At 38.7% G+C, this 20,071-nt stretch overlaps 1 protein-coding gene across 3 annotated transcripts; it reads right to left on the bottom strand.

Moving 5' to 3' along the window:
* Window positions 1–1,048: 1,048 nt before the first annotated feature.
* Window positions 1,049–18,480, bottom strand: LOC111871870 (cdc42 homolog). 3 transcript variants are annotated; one of them, XM_023865251.2, is made up of 7 exons: window positions 18,382–18,480; window positions 10,842–10,976; window positions 9,941–10,013; window positions 8,132–8,241; window positions 7,509–7,706; window positions 6,855–6,969; window positions 1,049–4,164 (listed from the first exon to the last, which is right to left on the bottom strand). In XM_023865251.2, the coding sequence occupies exons 2-6, from the start codon at window positions 10,944–10,946 to the stop codon at window positions 6,880–6,882; spliced, it is 576 nt and encodes a 191-aa protein (XP_023721019.1). In that variant the 5' UTR covers window positions 10,947–10,976; window positions 18,382–18,480; the 3' UTR covers window positions 1,049–4,164; window positions 6,855–6,879. The 3 variants fall into 3 exon arrangements, with proteins under 3 accessions (XP_023721019.1, XP_023721018.1, XP_023721020.1); XM_023865250.2 differs by having other exon boundaries at window positions 1,049–4,161; XM_023865252.2 differs by lacking the exon at window positions 18,382–18,480 and adding an exon at window positions 17,972–18,284 and having other exon boundaries at window positions 1,049–4,161.
* Between the last annotated feature and the right edge of the window lie 1,591 nt (window positions 18,481–20,071).

Below are 20,071 nucleotides of genomic sequence, written 5' to 3'. Positions count from 1 at the left end.
AATTATATGCAAACAAGACAGATTTTCCCACCGTATACCTTTTACCAGAATCATGTAAAGTTATGGATACTGGGGTGGAGATTCACAACAGCATGTCAAATATCCTAGAACCATGATCCAGGCAGAATTTCTGTGTGACTATGTAATAACTGTCTCCATCAGTAAGTATGGTGAACTTAATTTTACAAACACCCACAGCTGTAAGGGAAGATTAAATTACAACTCCACTGAATATTACTATCCACATCAGCTGTTGTTTGTAGAATATTCCTGTGGTATCTTTAAGCCAAACAAAGTGAAGTGTTGTCAGGGGGAAAGAAACGTACCTAATGTACCTACAGGAAAGGCTTCACCTAACCTTGATCATGGATCACTGAAATAAAAAATCATGAATTGCATGCTTGGAAGTATCATCTCTGGTATGCAGTCTCTAAGGTAGACTGACAACTTTCATCAAGCCCATAAATTTTCATGTGCTTCTGAGATATGTCTATGAATATCATGAAGGACAACATAATAGTACAAAGAGAATGATAAATAAATTGCAGTGTACCAACCACTTCAGAGCAATGTAAAATTCTATGTCCATCCAACTGAACTGGCACAGGGGAAAGCATATATCAAAGTTTAGCTGTTTCTGAGACTGTTCAATGTCACTGCAAGATAAAAATTTATCATTGTATGAAAGAATGAATCTGGGACAACAGAGTCAGTAAAGTCATGGGTTTGATTTTTGACAGGGAAAGGAACTCTTCACTTTGCTATAATGTTCAGACCGTCTGTGGCCATTCCAGCCCCCCATTCAATGGGCACTGGGGCTGACAGGTATAGATGACCACTCATCTCCATCTAATGCTGAGATCAAAAACATGTGAGCCTTACCTCCACTATTTCACTCATCTTCATGGAATCGTGCCTAGGCAAAGGGACAATTTACTTTTTACTTTAAAAGTACACGTATGATTACATATAGTGAGACAGAAAAGGATGGATACTATGCAGGAATCTCACACCAGTTACAACTGACTGATGAATGAAACAACTCAAAGGAGAAAGCATACCTTCTTTTATTGATTTAGGAGATTTCACTTTGATATCAAAACACTGCAACTTTAAGACATAATACAAAGAAAAGAGCTGAAGGGTTGGCACAAACACCTTAGGCTAGGGACATGCAACCTAAACTCAACAATAATGTTTTCTTGGCATGAAATGGTTTTTATAATAGGCTCAGGTCATACATACATTTCAATTTTCAACAGCTGTTCTTTCCCTTGTTTCTTTCAATACAATAATCTTTGAACTTTTGGGTACACACTGTTACCTTGTGTTGTGACAGTCCTGTATTCTTTAATGTGATCTGCATTTTCAATAGGTTGCACATCCCTGTACCAGACCATAAAAACTAATACAAGTTACTTTCATTCCAATCCGTATTTTGGTAAATGCCAATTAATTGGTCACCTTTAATTTAAGAATAATTCATGTTTGGAGTCACAGTTCTTTGGTTCCCTTCTTAATAGAATCCAATATCCAATGTCTTGGCACAGCAATACACCTAGCATTATTTACACTACATTAAAATAAATTATTGCTGTCATTAAATGCACTAAGGAAAAATATACTAATATATTTTCCTTGTGAGAAGGGGATATGATCTACACTTCTATTATTTTATAAATTTTGGAAGCAAAAATTATGTACTACTTTCCATGTGCAATTTTGGGAAAGTAAGTTTTATTTCATTATCGTCCCTGCAGACAACTTAACTGTACAGTTGCATTACAATGCCCATTATTTAACTCCTGCATTTAACATCTAAGCTGTGTCACACAATATCTTATTTTCTCACTGCCTGATCTATAGACATTCTTTAATGTGAAATCAAGTTTAACCTGAAAATCTAAGTCACAAAATGAATGTTTACAGTCCCCAGAAGCAACAATTTTCAAACTAGGTGGGGTCCTGATGAATGGGCAATTCCGTTCCCTACAGGGTAAGTATATCCATACTTCCTCTTTATTGGGTGGTAAACACTGCCACAGCATGAGACTGACCACTGCTTCCATCTACTGTACCTAGGAGTTTCATCATCAAGGCGAACTACTTAAGCACATTAAGCTCATTGTATTCTTTCCTCGATAGGGTAGTGAGTGCTTTCTTACTGGATGAAAAGAACAAATCATGAAGTTCCCCAGTATGCAATTTTATCCTTTTTTGCATTCAAGCTCTCATAGATTCTATTATGCTCTTGAGTGCCCAGTATACAAAATACATTCACTTTCTACTCTGAGACAGCTGAAGTTATAAGACCTGCATTCAAAACAAGAGAAAGGTTGAAATAACAAATTACACAACTTTTCTTCTGTGTACTGAAGTCACAAACTTCCTGACAGCTGCTCAATTTAAAGCCTGAACATATACAAACACTTTCAATGCTTGCAAGAATGCATTTATTTGAGGGAGAAATGTGACTGCTATACCAGTAAATGAGTTTCATTACGTAAAACACTTAAACCTCACTAACTTCTCAAGGAATGGTTCTGAGACTGGCAGCAATACATTCATAAAACACATGTGGATGACTGAGATCTGAAATATATGAAAAAGCGTGGAGGCTCAGATACACTGGATAAATTACTTTATAAAGTGTTTCTTTACATTCAGCTGATCATGTATCAATGTCTCTTGCAAAAAGCCACCCTGCCACCTTGCATGATTTTACTACTGTAAAATCATGGGGTACATTGCTTTTCAATCAAACAAGTTAGAATTCTCTCTTATCACAAAGAATCAACATGTATGATGCTCTTTCCTTGTTTGACTAAGAAAAACTTTCTGAAACATACACCACTATGGTAATTCAGAAACTGTGAGAACTCCAACATGCACCAGCACTCTGATGAATGGGGCAATTCCGATGCTTATCTGGGGAACCAATCAATGAATATATAACTAATCCAGTCTCTGAACCACTGCCTGTAAATACTGCTGTGCCCAAAACCAACAAAATCAGGAACTAATGGATGGTAACACACTTTACATTATGCAAAAACTTACTCCTTGTTAATTTATTCATGAATATTTATAAACTCCGATGTATATTAAATTAAGCTCAAAAACAAAATCATGCATCAATTTTCATTGCTTTTCAGGTGAGACATATATATGTTCCCAGAGATGAAGGGGTATGCCCTTCTCACAATACTGGTAGCAATTTCAAAGTGAATCCACCAGTTAATATCACTCACACAGTCACACACATACATACAGCATACAAAACTGACCCAGAATTAAATTACTTCTCTAGGGACCTATAATCATTATTACAATAATATATCATTAGTTGTGTTCAATAAGGAAGGATTACGGTACCCAAAATGGGTTAAATGATTTACGTGACAAAATTTTATACAACCTCTCCCTTTCTGTATCATCACTCGTACCAGCTCCTACTGGCAAGAGGAAATCCATGTGGATGCAAAAGCGGTGTGTGACAAATGTCTTCTGAAGAATTTGGAAAGCTCCAACTCTTCTTGTCAATGGAGACAACAAGAACAAAGCTACACACACGCAAAACCTTAAAAAACATCACCAGCCCACTCACGTCACCTACAGAATTCCGAACCACACACAAAGAAACTGTTGCAAAACAAAAGCTATATAAAAATTACTTTCAAATTTATGGACAATAACTGCAATACTGCATAAATTTTCTCTGTAAGTATGATCTTGCCATTAGGAATGAAGGTACTGGACAAGCAAATGACCCCACTTTCATAAAACCAAGGAAACACACAGAAGTGTAAACATTGCATTCTTAAATGTGAGGTGTTTGAAACAGTAAGGAATATGGCAATGGCACATATAACAGTACACCTCCCCTCAAACAGATGTGATAAATATTACCCCTCCCAACATGGAATTGTTGCAATACATCCAGACAATGGTCACACTTTTCAAAGCTACTCTTTTATTGGTTTCAGAATACTCTGCTCACCCTCCTTTGTGCTTCCTTGTTATGCTGGATTCCAAAACTAGAGAATCCCTTAAAAAAATACCTCCATAGTCTTGTTCTTCTCTGCCAATGCGCATATTCACAAGTTGGTTAGTATATAATGATGAACAAGGCATCAAAAACCAATCCATTTACTTTGTTATCTGCTGGAAAAAGAAGCCAAACAATGCAATGCAAAAATTGCACAGTAAACAATAAGTGATGGCTCTGGTCTTTCAGAACAAAAACAGCAGTTCTTAATTAGCTAAGCACAGGGCCAACTTGACTTTTACCAATACTAGAACAATTACGCAACAGAATATACAAGAGAATGCCAATTATCTGAATCACTGCAACCAAGGAATGCATCTACTAAGCAAACATCATTGTTGGACTCAAATAAAGTGTTTGAAAATGTTAATTTATAATTACATGTATAACTTTTTCATGTTTCACTGGTTTTAAAAGTTTTTAGTGGACAAGACTTTAATATGGACATCCATGTTTGATGAAAAATATATATACAAAATATAAAGCTAAACCCATGAGGAGGCAGAGTCGAATATCTCCACTGTGACCCTGCGAGTCGTAGGAGGTGACAAAAAGGGAAATCTCAAATCAGAGACAGTAAAATATGGTCGCAAGTCCCAAGGGACTCAGGCCCCAGAAAGACTGCGCTGGAAAGACCCAGTAGCATGTAAAAAAGACAGACCCGTAAAAAAAAACAAAACCTTAACATTCAACAGTAATAAATATATGGTCATGAGCCCCAGACAGGGCTCGGCACCAAGACTTACTGACTGACTGACCGTCAGTTGCAATGTGACTTGGACTTGGTCTATAAAGCTAGTCAAGTTGGTGAGAAGGATCACAAATGTGGTCATCATGGCTTTGAGGGTGAGCAAGCATATGACGCAAAGCAAGCACACCTGACACTCAAAGATGCTCTTACAAAATAATCTGTACTGGATTCCATACAAGAGTTTGTTCTGAAGATATGCAAGGAATTTCCTAACCAGAGCAAAAACGACCCATATTTTCATCAACAATTATGTTATGTGATCAATGATATTAAGTTTTGCATCAATCTTCAAGCCAAATTTGTGATTTCACTTCAGATAATTAAATATCTTTAAAAAAATTTTAGAAACAGTATTTTTATTAATTCTGAAAGGTTCTGATGATGGTATTTACCCTTAGGATCACTGCGTTTCTGGACTTTGTGAACTGTCTACTATTTCAAACAAAGACTTCATATTTTGGATGTATTTCTGTTATAAGGTGAAACGTTAGGGAAGCACATATGCAATTTGGTCCAGTGTCTCTGGCTTACCAATGTATGCTGCTGACACGAGTATGCATTACTGACCTACGCAGCATCTACATACTACTTCCTTATAAGCATGTCACTGTGGTTTATTCAGAATCGAATGTAATTATACAACATTGTACGTAGACAAGGCTTTGCTCTTGCTATTGGTAAGGTAAAGCTGTCCCTGTGCTTAACTAATTAAGCACTAAGCCATTAAGGTGTATAGGGAAGTGGATGCATAGATCCACATTTTCTTTACCCCAGCACTACTTGGAGGTGAGTGGTCAGCTTCATGCCCCTGCACTTTACCCCCAGGGAAAAAGCCCCAGTACCCATTAGACAGGAGGGTGGGTGGGCCCCAGACCTGGTCTGGACGTGGAGAAGAGAAAATTTGTGTCCTTACTGGGACTTGGAACTCCGACCCCTCAGTCGTCCAGCCCGTAGCCAGTCGTTATACTGCCTGGGCTATCCCAGCTCACATTTTCTTTGTAGCTTATTTATTATTACTATAATTTATTATAACTGGTGGAACGCATGAAATAAGATAATGACAATTAGACATCTGTTTCTTTGGATAAGAGATTAACTTAACCAACATGTCATTATTTATGAAAATGTAACTAGCACTTCTTAAAGTGAGCAACGTTACTAGTATTCAGTTCAGCGGACACATTTACAAACATAAGAGTTTAATATAAAAATACTTCTGAAGAAACTCAACAGAAACATGATATTGTTTTATTTATATATATACATACACACACACAAAACTATTTGGGGCATTATTTGTTTGCTTTGGTGTATATTTATGTAATGTTCAAGAGCATAAAATTCCTGCTATTTTCATAGATGTGTTGTTCCTTTCCACATGGCACTCATCTCATGGGGGCAACTGACAGTGTTTGTAGACAAAACACAAAGCTCCAGATTGCTGTATGAATAGTTCTTTGTTCCTCACTGTAACCTGATATCTTGTGCATTTGAAAGTCCATCATGTCTCTGCTTTCAGCAACATCTCTCAAGGCTTTTATATAAGGGTCACTCCAAAAGTAATTCACATTTTTTAAAAATTCAATTTTTATTCTAGACCTTTACTACTTATACAGCACATTGATACATCTTTTAGTAACAAAATATCATTTATCCACATAATCTCCATTCCTTTCAACTTCCTTATACCACCTTGGAACTAGGGCCTGTATGCCAGGACGGTAAAACTCTGGACCAGTGCGTCTGAGCAACCGTTCAGTGGCCTGACCACTCATATCCATCTAGTGCTGAGGTAAAAATGGTGGAGCTATATCTCCCTTCCCCCATACATATTAATGGCATGGTGCTTAATTAATAAGATCAGGGAGAATTTCACCTCTACTTACCAATCATTTCAACTGTGAAATATTAATATAATTGGGTGAACATGAAGACCACACAATAAGAACTGCTAGGAAAAGTTATGTAATAAAACATTCAGGTAGTAATCCAGCTCCTGTGACATAAGTGTTCAATTTGTAACTTTGAAGTTATAAGCATTCCAACACAACTCACCTTGATTTGCTGCTAACAGAATGGTTTACAAGATGATACACTTTCTCCTCTTTACTGGCTCTGGGGGCTCTAATGCAGCCAGAATTGCTTCATCAAAAACATTCTTCAATCCTTTCTGCAAACAGAGTAAAGTTCAAATGAAACATAACGAAGGAACCAAATACCCACGAGAGACAATGGTAAAGAAAGAAAGAAAAAAAAAACCCACGCAGCACAATGCAACTTTCTTAAGGTACATCTAAATATGGATACTTTCATTTTGAAACTCTGTATCAATACTGTCACAAGACATGTTTCTGTTTGTAGTGACTGCTGAGATACTGTTTCAAAACAATTCTGGTATAGCACTGCTAAATATATCTGCATCCCATTCCAATTTGGTAAACAAGATACAAAGTTTGTAACATGGAATAATGGAACTTGTGATCAGTCATCAGATAGCTTGTATTTTTGCATCAGTATAGTTACCTAGACATTACAAGTATCCATCAGAATGAGCACTTTTGCAAATCTAATAAATTCTCACAATAGTGACACTGCCCTGTACTTACTGACTGTATGAACATGATTCCATAAAAAATCATCAAGCCTCTTACATGACTGATACAAAACAAGTTTCCAATACCCTGTCTAGGGTACCAAGGATGTTTGTACCTGTGTTAATGCTGAGCACTCTACATATTTGACAGCCTTCAGCTCTTTTGCAAGCTTCTCTCCTTGTTCAAATGTGATAGGCTTCTGTTTGTTCTTGGCCAACTTCTCTATAGTCGCAGCATCATCTCGTAAATCAATCTGTGTCCCCACTAATAGAAATGGTGTTTTCTGACAGTGATGTGTAATTTCTGGGACCCACTGCAAAAGTGAAAACGCACTAGAGATCCATCGGCAAAACTGAACACACACTTCTCAGTCAACAGTCAAATATGATGAACCTACTTGCTGGCCAACAATCTAACATAATAGTCTCTGAGAGTAATACATTATGATATACTAGGAGCAACAATTTGGCAAGGAAGGAACTACGACAGTAGAAAACTATACTCTTTGAGATGTGAGGTTCTCATGTTAAAGTTAGGGTCATGTCTTTTTGTATGTGAGGCCATGTAATCTGGTAGACAGGTACCAACATTTTTTTGGAACGTGTAACCTCCAGCTTCAAAGAACATGGAGAAGAAGCAGATGGAGGCAGAAGGTCCCTCTGAAACATCTACCAAGTACAGAGTGTCACATCCCAGAAGAGTATGAACATGACCATATTTGTTACACGACATCCTTACCTTTTCTTTAACATTCTCAAAAGAAGATGGCGATACAACAGAGAAACACACAAGGAACACATCCGTCTGTGGATAACTAAGGGGACGCAGTCGATCATAATCTTCTTGACCTAGTAACAAAATATATGCACATGCATGAATACTGGAGACTCAAATCTACTGGAAATTAAACAACTTTCCATATGATACAAACAGTGATGAATTAATTCACAGCACTGCATGCAGAGCCATACAGCACTCTCCCTTACAGATCACTTTTACATCAATACACAACCAAGCATTTAAAATGATCAAGATTTTGTTATCGACAAACTGAAATTTCATCCAATACAAAATGCACTTGACCACACGCATATGAAGCTCTAGTGTTTCCAACAAAGTACACATATGGAAAACTTGAAGACCTAGGCGTAGATCAGGGAACATTAAAATGGCTCTTATAAAAACAGGGTGCAAAGTTGTGAGCTGGAGTCATCAGGTTGAGGACACACTCCTGTGGCATGCCCTTGTGAACACAGTAATGAACCTTTGGGTTCCACAAAAGGCTTGGAATTTGTTGATTTACATCTGTCCAACAGTTGGAACTGTTCTTAGAGCAACAGCATTTCAACATATACTGAGGTACTGGTTCTAAGCACTTGTCTCATCTGTATGCTTTACAAAGCAGCAATACTCATTCTTTATCAACACAATGACTTCATCTGATGGCCGAGAAAAATTATCACTGTTTAGTACAGAAAACTGGGCAACAATGGAAATGCTCTTTTGTTTAACCCAACAGAGGACTACATTATTATTACCCTCTACTGCAAGGAAAGGAGATTTAAATGTCAGGGCTCACAGCCACATTTAAGGGTAAAGTAAGTAAAAAGTAAAGCTATTCCTGTAACAGGCCGTGAAGAGCCATAGGGTTGTGAGATGCTGAAGGTCCCACATTATCTAAACAATTGGCTCAAAGATGGCAGTAAGGTTGTCAGTCTTACGCACCAGCTTCGCTTTACTCCCCAGGAATATTATTTAATTAATTCCTGGTACTCATTTATGTTAGAAGCTGAGTCGACCCCCAGGGCCATAGTGCAGCCAGAAGGATTAGGTCAACTGAAAAAATCCAATGACCTCATTGGGACTTGAACCTGCAACCTTCCGACTTGTAGCATAGTGGCTCAACCTCTCAGCTCAGCACAAGCAGCACAGCACGCATACAAACCACACCATTAATAACAAGAACACACAACCAAGGGATAGACGACAATTCCTCTACTAAGGAAGAAAAAACCCACATTAGTTCACAAATAAAATTATCTTAAAATAAGTTTATACACACACTCATAAACATAATTTTAACGTAAGGAAGGCTGCTGTGGTGAAACAAATTGAATTTTTTATATAAAATACAGTGGATCATTTTTAATTATCCATTAGGGAAGTGATTGCAACTACACCACTTCTAAGTAATACAATTAAAAAACGTTCTTATTACAAAAAAATTTTACATCAACGTCTATATGACAAAAATCAACAACTACATATAGTGAGTATCATATATGTTTTAAGCGTTTCTACTCTTAAAAACTTTTACGTATTAGTGGATTCCTGATCGTAGAGGCATACTTCTGATGATGATTCATTATGAATTGAAACATGTTGGGTAACTAAGTGCTAAAGTGGTGGAGTTGGACTGAAATAAACTTAATTCTAAACATTTGATATTGGCCTGTCCTGCCTCGTTATATTTACCACCTGTTTTAAAACCAGGATCAAGTGGCACAACACCTCGCCAAGTACTTGAAGAAAAGAGCATTTACTTACCGGCAGTGTCAAAAAGTCCAAGTGTATAAGGTTCCCCACCAATCATGACTGTAACTGCATAATTATCAAATACCTGGAACAAAAGGAGAGCAACATTCAGACTTAAAACGTTCAGATGATAAGAAGTCACATGATTCTTATATGACTAAGAGACTAATTTCTTTTGCAAACCTGAATTCCCGAACTGGCCTCCAACTACAAAGCACAACAATCTTCCATGATCAATTAAAATTAAATCTGTTGAAAGCAACATTCCAGACACACTGTTAATTAAATACAACAAAACATGTGTCTCTGTATGATATAATGATTCTCCATGGATTTAGAGAGAGAAATGGCACAGTGGTAACAGCCTAATTTGTAGCTGGGAGAACCAATGTTTGAATCATGACCAAGGAATGTTATTGTGACCGGGGTTACCTGTTACCTTGTAACAGTGTATGACTACCTCTTTCCTGATTTTTCTCTCATAATGAATGATAATTTTCCTGTCTCACCCAATACTACATAACCTCTGCTATTAAATCAGTCACCATTAAATGACATATTAAACACACTGCATGTATTTTAACATACTGAGGAAATACAACAGCAAGACAGCTAGGCCAGAATCACAAAAATTGAACAAATGAAGTGAAAATGGAGCAAAATGTATCAAACACAGCCTTTTCACTTTGCTTACTTTGACCTGGATTCTCTTCAGCAAATGTTTTCAAGGTTTCATGTAAACTCTCAATATAAATGTATAATTAAAAGTGAAACTTTCCAGATAAGCCAAACTGGCAATATTATATATTTTTTTCACTATTTAAACAGTGACACAAGTAGAAACATTAAAAACTTTAAAAGAGTTTCCATGACAGTCTGAGATTCTACTACTTATAAGATCTTCAGTGCTTACCGTAGGCACATACTCCGAAGGAAACTTGTTGGTGGTGTAAGAGATGAGCAGACAAGTCTTACCAACTGCACCATCCCCCACCACTACACACTTTATAGTCTGCATTATGAAATGTTATTTGTTCTGTGTCAATACCTGTAACAGAACCAACATTAATAAATACAACAAGAACTGTACTTTAAATATATTTAACTCTCAGAGAGGTTGGCTGGAAAAGTTACTTATTATACACCTCAAAGACTGAACAATTTCCATACTCTGCATCATGGCCACAACTTAAAAGTCACAATGAACCTTGTTGCGCAGCAATTTCGAGACTGGGAGGGGATTGCCTAAACGTTACGAAAAGCGTTTACAGCAATCAAGCTAGAATGGCGACACTTGGACAGGCGATCGAGGTCAAGAATGTTAAGAGTCAGCAAGGGCACGCAATCGCTCCACTTCAGAAGTGACGTTGTAAACACTGGGAGACCGCAAACTTACAAAATGCAAAGAGGGTGGAGCCTCGTTTTGTCTGTGACAAGTCAGATTTAGCCAATTAGAATAAACCACTTTAGAAATGAGGACGAAAGGAGGAGTTAACCTCCCTCTTTCACAAACTGCAGTGCCAGCAAAATTAGAGCACAAAAAATGAGAAAAAAACTTACGGGGGATCTGATCTAAACGCAATAACGAGTTGCTAGCCGGAGGCTCTATCCGATATGGGTGCCACAAGATGGTGGATGGCGACATTTATCTGCATCTCTATTGCAAGTAAGTCTCTTTGCTCATATTAGCCATGTTATTAAAAATTCGGTGTTGTTGTGTGATCTCAAAGTACAGTCTCCAGTGTACCCCAGCGAGCGCCAGGGTAGAAATTGTGTAGAGAGTGACAGGCAATGGAGGGAAGCAACAGTCTCACGGCATCTCCCCCGAGAGGGAAATTAGAAAGAGAGTAACGAAACAGTGTTATGTAAACTGGCCGAAGGAGGCCCTTTCTATTGTAAATAACAGTGTAAATAGACCAGTGTACATAGGGTAGGATGTACTCAGGGAGTTTTGATTCACCCCTCCATAACCAACCCGTCCATGACCAATCCAGAGTGATCCTAACCCAGACAATTGACGGCAGCCGAGTGCAGCGAACATCCTAACTGAAAGGGTGGCGACGGACTAAATTAGTATTATTTTCTCACCCCCCCTGTCGAGGTGTAACAAACCTCATATACATAACATTTCATCAAGTACTGCTTCAAAATACAAAAATGTTCTACTATGCTACACATATTTTAAATTTGGCACAAAAGGAAAATAAATTTGTGTATTTTTCACAAAATCATCCCACAGAACTTCAGCAGCCTAGACTGTGGTATTTGGATTGCTCTTACTTCAAGTAATTTGACAAGCTCAGCATCCTGGTATTGTCAGCAGCAGGGAACTAAAGCACAAAGAGATGTAATGGTCAACAATAGCCTAAAATTCAGGCAAAATTTCATAATTGATAACCTAGTTCAAATATTATCAGGGAGGGGACAAACACAGAAATGATACACACTCACAGTTATGCCATGTCTCTACAATCATATACAGAGTATCCCAGGTGTTTGGTGCCATACTTCAGGAGCGTACTGAGGGTTCCCTATAGAGCAATTTTGAAATAAGAACCCATGTCCGCAAACGTAAAATAGCAGTGCTAGAGCAGCATTTAATATCATTTTGTTTAAATCTGGCGCCTCAATGTCGAAGAGCATGCACAGGAATATTACCCCCTCCATACTCTTAAGACTCACCTGCTAGAGTAGATGTTGGAATTGGCGCCCTCCATCTTCAACGCATGTGTTACATTAACGAAAGAAACTTTGGCGCACACTTTCAAATATTCCAGGTGCCTCACGGATCACGTCACATGCAACAAGTATTCTGGCCAACAGCTCGAATTCATTATCCACAGGCGTTTTGTAGATCAGGCTTTTCACCTGGCCGCAGACGAAATTGTCCAGAGGTGTCAAGTCTGGGGATCAGGGTGGCCAAGGCACTGGGCCTCCTCTTCCTATCCAAAGACCATGAAAAGCAGCATCCAAGTAGTCTCGTGATACAATGCTGAAGTGTGCCGGCACTCCTTCATGCTGTATTCACATTTGTCTCCACACAATCAGTGGCACATCTTCTAGCAAAGTCAGAAGGATATGTTCCAGGAACACCTTGTAAAAGGGCCCATTGAGTCACGGTGGTATGTGGAATGGCCCAATCAAGTGATCGCCAATGATGCCTGCCCAGACACTGACAGAAAATTGTGCCTGGTGGTAACCAACTACAGTAACGTTGGGGTTTCCGTCAGCCCAAACGTGGCTGTTTCAACAGCTGGACCAGCCATCCCTTGTACTCTGCGATTCGTCTGTGAATAACATGTGATTCAGGAAGTTGGGCTGATGTAAACACTGGTTCAGTATCCACTGACAAAATTGAACTCGTGGTACGAAGTCAGCTGGACCTACGTCATGTACTCATGTTGGATGATACGGATAAAATTATTGGTCATGCAGGATCCTCCAAACACTTGATTTTGATGTCCCCACAATCTTGGCAATGGCACGAGTGCTGGTGGATGGCTGTTCCTTTATGCAATGCAGTTCGACATTGAGGCGCCATGTTTAAACGAAATGATTTTAAATGCCGCCCTAGCACTGCTATTTTACGTCTGTGGACATGGGTTCCTATTTTAAAGTTATTCTATAGGGAACCCTCAGTACGCTCCTGAAGTATGGCACCAAACTCCTGGGGCACCCTGTATACACACACACACACACACACACAACACAGATTTGCATTACACTATCACAATGGAAGAGCCAATGCTATACATAAACTTCACTATGTATGAACTGATGCTGTACACAAACTTCATTTCAGTTACATACAATGTATGTTAGCTCTCTGGCCATGTGTTTCAACCCTATGATCATCAGGCTACATACTGTCACAAATTTAAGTGACTATGCATGTGGTTAAGATTGGTAATCAGATTTATTTATCTCTTACAAATCATAACTATAATTAATTACAGCCATTTTGCTAATTCATGCACTTTACAATTCACTACAGCATGCACTAAGTCTTCTCAGTTTGCTTTGACTTCACGAGTTGTCATTTGGTAACGGTTTCCACAATGTAGATTCCTCTGGTTCTGCATTAATACCTCTACTGTTGGGCCTGACCCAAGGTTATATAATGATCAGTCAGTTGCTTGGTTAAATTACTGCTGGCCTTCACCAGCACGGTCATTCCTGACTTCAATCTCCTCAAGATCCATGACCAAGGAGGACCCCAAGCCCTCATCATATAGCCTCAGGGTGGACTCACCAGAAAACATCACTTCCAAAGATTCCTCTACTGTTGTGTGCATAATCGTTATGGTGACATGATGTTTACCCTCCCATAACCTAGTTAATGGCTCTCTTTTCAGTTATAATGTTACAACACTTTTCAGCTGTAAACCACCAAGCCAGGACATGGAGTTGTAACTTATATCAGTGCTTCTCAACCGCCGGGCCGCGGCCCAGTAGTGGGCCCTGGCATCAATTATACTGGGCCGCGAGAGGCTCTTCTGGAATTTGTCATTTTCATTTTCTAAGCATTTTTCACGAATAAATATTTTATGGTTAGCTTAATGCATGAACTTTAACAAAACTGGAAAGGTATTTATGAGTAAATTTGTTGCGACTGGGCCCTCGTCTTATAAAGAAAGAACTTAACTGGGCAGCGGTCTCATAAAACGTTGAGAACCACTGACTTATATCATGGCTAATGTACCCACCCCAGAGTTTCTGAAATTCTGGTAAAACCAAACTGAATCTGAGGTTGGAATACGGGGACACCATACAACATCCTGATGCCTAAGCTGTTATGGAATGTGTATGGGGGGGTACTCACTGTAACTGCCCGCCCAACAGGACGTACACCTACTTCAGTGTGAAATCATCCAAAACTTGACGGAGACCATTAGAAATCTCCACCAATTACTGAAAGGAAAGCATCTGTATAATGCCCTTTATGGAGCATACACAAAGATGCTACATGACTTGACAGCAGTACTCAAAGACAGCTCTGCAAAAGGGGAGACAGCCAAGACCACCATTACTGAATCTTCATCCAAACGAGGAATTCCAAGACCAGAGATGATGAAAGTGGAAGCCTTCAGCCAAAGCCAACAAAAGAACCAAGAAACCAGCAACATTCACCATGGGAGTAAATGACCCCAAGTTGCAGATGAAGGCTGCAGTTCTACCTGGAACTTTTTCATCCCCTTTTGTCAAATGAAACAGAGGCTGACCATGGTGATGATGCGTAAGATTCCACCAAGGGCCAGCAACATTAGGTGCCATCCAGCCTGGCAGGTAGGCTGTCTCCTATTGTACTAACCTCACATGTATGCATGAATGAACGAAAGTATAAGGGGTGGGCCATAATAATCCGGCCCTTGCACAGCAACCTTCCCAATACAACTGTAAAGGCAACTGAAAGACAACTTCGAGTTCCATAGCACTAAAAATGGGACCAGAACTGTAACTAAAGCAATGGTGGATTTTTCACGATGACTCTCACTTTGAGAGTAATAATCTCTCATAATTCACTTTATCCTAAAACCCAGAAACCTACAAAGGTGTGATACTGCATCTTCCATTCGCCACTCCTGCAGAGGACATCTCAGATGGGTTGGTGGACATTGGCTTTGATGTTATTAGTGTCAAACAAATGTCAGCCACCTGTTTGTCGCCTGCAGAAGGAACATCCACAGCAAACCTTCCTCTCTTCCTCATAACCTTACCTAGGATGTCCTTAGAGATATTCAAAGTGACAAGCCTTTGCCATATTGCAATCAGGGCAGAGGTGTACAAAGCTCAGACTAGTCTCATGCAGTGTTACAACTGCCAGAAATTTGATCATGTCTGGGCTAACTGCCAAGAGCCTCCCCACTGTATGTGGTGTGAGGGCAAGTTACCGGCACAAGGAGTGCCTGGAAAAGGATAATGTAGCACTGATACCAACATGTTGCAACTTCAAGTTAGTGGGTGGTGAGGAACATCATCCCTCAAACTATACAGGCTGCAGCCACACCATGGACAAGATGTGAAAAAGACAGTAGCAGACAGAACCCAAGACAGGAATGGGGTTCTCTTCCTACAACACCACCCCTGGACTGTCCTTTGTGGCAGCACTACACAGCAACACATAGCAACAGTGGCAGCCTAATCCATCCCCAGATGAAAAGGCCACAGTGGGAGATATGAGTGCCCCAACTCCTGTGAGGCACAACCAGCTACCAAGTAGTCAGTTTGGACTCCTAATGTGAACAGTTCACCTCTGAACGACACATTCAAAATAGTCACAACAGTATTTCAGCAGATCATGACAGAGCTCAAATGGGGTCAAGTTATAAAGACAGAATAGCAGCCATCACAAAAACTGTATTAAAATTCATGAAACAAAAAGGAACCAGACTCTCAACAAATGACCACATAGAATGCCAACAAGCAAAACTGTATAGATATAGATGACATGTACTGCTATGACTGTGAAAACAGTTTCATCCTTTTTATCAGAGTAGGCACCAAAAATCAACAAAATTACAACTGTCTGACAGTAAAAAAATATCTGGTCTTGGGACCCAAAAATGGCTTGACGGTCATATGTGACTCTGACTACTACTATTGTCCCTAGTACAGACATACAAGTTTAGGTAAAAATTTGATACCTATACTATAACAGTAACCAGGCCTGGATAAATTTAGGAGGAATAATAAAAACAAAATATCTCACATCAAAATGTGCTCACTTTTAACATAAGGACAACTAAAACACCTGTACATACATAACAGCAATCTCTCTTCATGCTCAAGAAAATCCAGTTCACAAAAGCTATGAAATAGTGAAAACATAAATTATTTCTGCCGTTGGAAGGATGTGGAAAGACATGTGACCTATCTTCTGCCATTCCTTGGATACAGAAAAGGAATGACAATAAGATGCACAAATAAATGTATGGTATTATATTGCTTGTGAGAGCTGTAAATTTGAAAAGCATAGTACTTAAATCAATTAAAATTTAATATACAAAATGAGCTTTATTTTTTTTTAAATGATGTAAAATGCTGTACTGTGTCGTTGAGTTCCTCTTTCCTATGTTCAGTTCCTTGGTTTTTGCAGAGATCTGTAGTTTGTGAACATACCTTGGTTATGTGTATTCTGATCACCAGTGTGTGTGGATGTATCTAACCCGCACACACAATGACAAGTTTCATATACGAGTAGGTAGTATATGTAAGAAAGTACTGTGATCATGAAAAGAATCTTGAGTGTCTGTTGGACTTATATGTCTGAAGCTCCCTGAACATAAAAAATTGGTTTTTGAAATGCCATCTTCATGTACATTTATATGCTCATATGCATGGATATGTCCTTCACTAATGCCTGAATAGGTGGACAGATTTTATTCACCAACAATGGTCTACCAGACACCAATCAAGTTCATGTCCAGACTAACAGTAAAGGTCAGTCGTATATGACTTCACTTTGAGATGTGCTTGAAATCACGAACACGCCATTTATGTTGAAACCTGCCATCAAATTCTTCCTGATATAAAGAGAAATACTGCACAACTGCTCTGTAGACAGGATCCAGCTGTCAACAGTCACATGCAACAAGCTAACACTGCACCAAAAATTCAAAATTAATGCCTGGAAATTCTGTTATGAACACACCTAATGCTGCATATTATGGTCTTCTGGGATGTACTAACATTCAGTCTGGCAGATGTTTACCACACCTTATAAGACAGGAGTTTTCACTCACCACTAAAAATCAAACAGAATTTATTTCACCTCAAAAACAATTCTGTATGGCAATTTAAAACTCTACACACTCACCAAAGCATGACCACCTACAGCAGTACTTCCAATTCTCTGTACTTCAATCCTTCATATATACGAATTCTCTAAGTTTTACTTAAAAATATGTTAGATGAGAATTATAACCTCAATATGTTTAATATTACAATAACAACTCTACATGTTCAATCATACTGATTCTACCATCATTCTCAACGTCCAGCATTACACAGTGAATGTAATGTAATGTGATGGGCAACAAATACCTTAATTTACATTAGACATGGCAAATTACACATGTCTAATAAACTTTCCTTTCACTTTCAACGAAACGTGCACTATCTACTTCCAGTCACACGTGTACATGCCACAAATTCATAAACCATACTCTTTGTTCCAGGGTTCTTTTACGCTTTAGTAAAACAAAATAATTTTACAGGGCAACAGTATTTAACTCCCTGAGAACTTAAAGAAATATGCGAATACATGGAGGCCATCTTGGGTTAAACTTCACCAGTCCGGTATACATTTTGTTCGTAGACAATAACCATAACAATACTGGCACAGTGATTGTTCGACAAGTACAAGCCATTGCTCTTACATGTAGATGCATGCTTATCGTTCATTTAGCAAAACCTCTGAAGAAAAAAAAAATAATTGAAAATTTACAACTTACACAACAGAACACTGGGCGTCGACAAGCAGTTTCCGTTAACGACCCTCCTGCTACCTATTGACAGTGAATGTAACCAACAAAGCTACTACGGCTAGTACTCCGGCACTCAGCGATAAGGCATTCATATGTGGCAGCTTTCAGGCCAATAAACAATTATGAGATTAATGTCAACACTGAGAAATACAGTTTAATAATACTATACTATCAACGGGTGCATGAGGCTCAAAAATTACACATTAAATGCGACCAGAAACGTTTCAGTCTATCGAACCAAATCGCCCTGTTGGCAGTCTTGGAAATGAATACGAAATCGACGAGGGCTGAAATCTATCGGCAACATTAATAAACTATCACATACGCCACATAAACATAAGCGAACATGAGACGATAAAAATTATTGGGATTTACGCTTCTTCTGTATGGGTCACGCGGTAGCTTAGTTGGTTGAGGCACTATGCTACAAGCCGGAAGGTCGCGGGTTCAAGTCCCGATGACGTAATTGGATTGTTTCAATTGACCTCCTACTTCCAGCCGCACTGTGGCCCTGGGGTCGACTCAGCCCCTAACAGAAATAAGTACCAGGAATTAAATAATTTTCCTGGGGAGTAAAGCGCGGCTGGAGCACAACCTTACCGCCATCTTTCGGCCGACTGTCTTAAATAATGTGGGACCCTCAACGTCTCACAACCCCACGGGCCTTCACGGCATGTTACAGACATATACGGTTCTATAAATTTACAGCTTCTAATAAAACTCTAAGACGTTCAGGCAAAGTCCAGAAAAGCCATCTAGCTTAGGTACCAGTGTTTCCACAAATCTATAATCGGCTAAGAACATATTTTGTTGTTTAAGACTTCAATGGCATTTTCAGTGTGAGAGACTGCTATTGTCAGCACCGGTATGGGGGAGAATATACAGATAAAATACTATATGCAAGATACTAGAACAAGTATGACACATATTAAAATTTACATTATTGAACAATTTCTGGTAATTTCAACACAATTATTGCAACTAGGAATTATATAATTAAACTATTATTTATTTATTTTTATGAATTCATTGCCTATGCGTAACAAATTAATCTTTTTAATTAGGGCTGTCATGACAATATAGGCGAATGTATTGACAGTCTTGTTGGCATATTAAACAAAGTTTTTTTGCTATTATTTTTGTTCAATGAAATAAAGTTTTACCAGTCTCTTGTTTGCAGCATGACCATTAAGCAGGCTCTCAATATCAGTTTCAGCAATATCATTATTATGGAAGGATACTGCCTTGTGTTCTTTATTTTTGATATTAAGGCCTGAAAATGAGTCAGGATATCATATCCACATCCTCTGCCTCATTGTGGTGAGAGGATTAACAATGAATGATGAATACATATAGCCATGAGAATAAATAAATGGTAGAGATTTGAGAAATGTTGCAAGAGGTTGTTGAGAGCCTGGGTATTTATAAACTGCAATTTTAAATTTAAACTTACTGGAAGCCCTTTTCAACTTTCCCATTACATCCCACATGTTTACTGGTAATTTATTTGGTAATGAACATTTTTATCTACCGCATTTGCTCAGATATGTACTGTCATGTGATAGGGTGTGACTAAAGATGGTGTTTTGATTGGTAAACGGATTTATTTAACTCTTGAACACACAACTTGTGACAACACTTTATAAATCACTATCAC

The sequence above is a fragment of the Cryptotermes secundus genome, unplaced genomic scaffold, assembly GCF_002891405.2.
Source record: "Cryptotermes secundus unplaced genomic scaffold, Csec_1.0 scaffold1350, whole genome shotgun sequence".
In the NCBI taxonomy this organism is placed as follows: domain Eukaryota; kingdom Metazoa; phylum Arthropoda; class Insecta; order Blattodea; family Kalotermitidae; genus Cryptotermes; species Cryptotermes secundus.
The sequence above is the reverse complement of the archived record's forward strand: the minus strand, read 5'-3'. Positions and strand labels throughout refer to the sequence as shown.

Excerpts from the sequence above, each read along its gene's own strand:
- LOC111871870 (XM_023865251.2), bottom strand. The coding sequence starts at position 10,946 with ATGCAGACTATAAAGTGTGTAGTGGTGGGGGATGGTGCAGTTGGTAAG. Across the intron at positions 8,242-9,940 it reads TGGACTTTTTGACACTGCCG|GTCAAGAAGATTATGATCGA; the intron begins GTAAGTAAATGC and ends TTTTGTTACTAG. Across the intron at positions 6,970-7,508 it reads AGTGCTCAGCATTAACACAG|AAAGGATTGAAGAATGTTTT; the intron begins GTACAAACATCC and ends CTCTGTTTGCAG.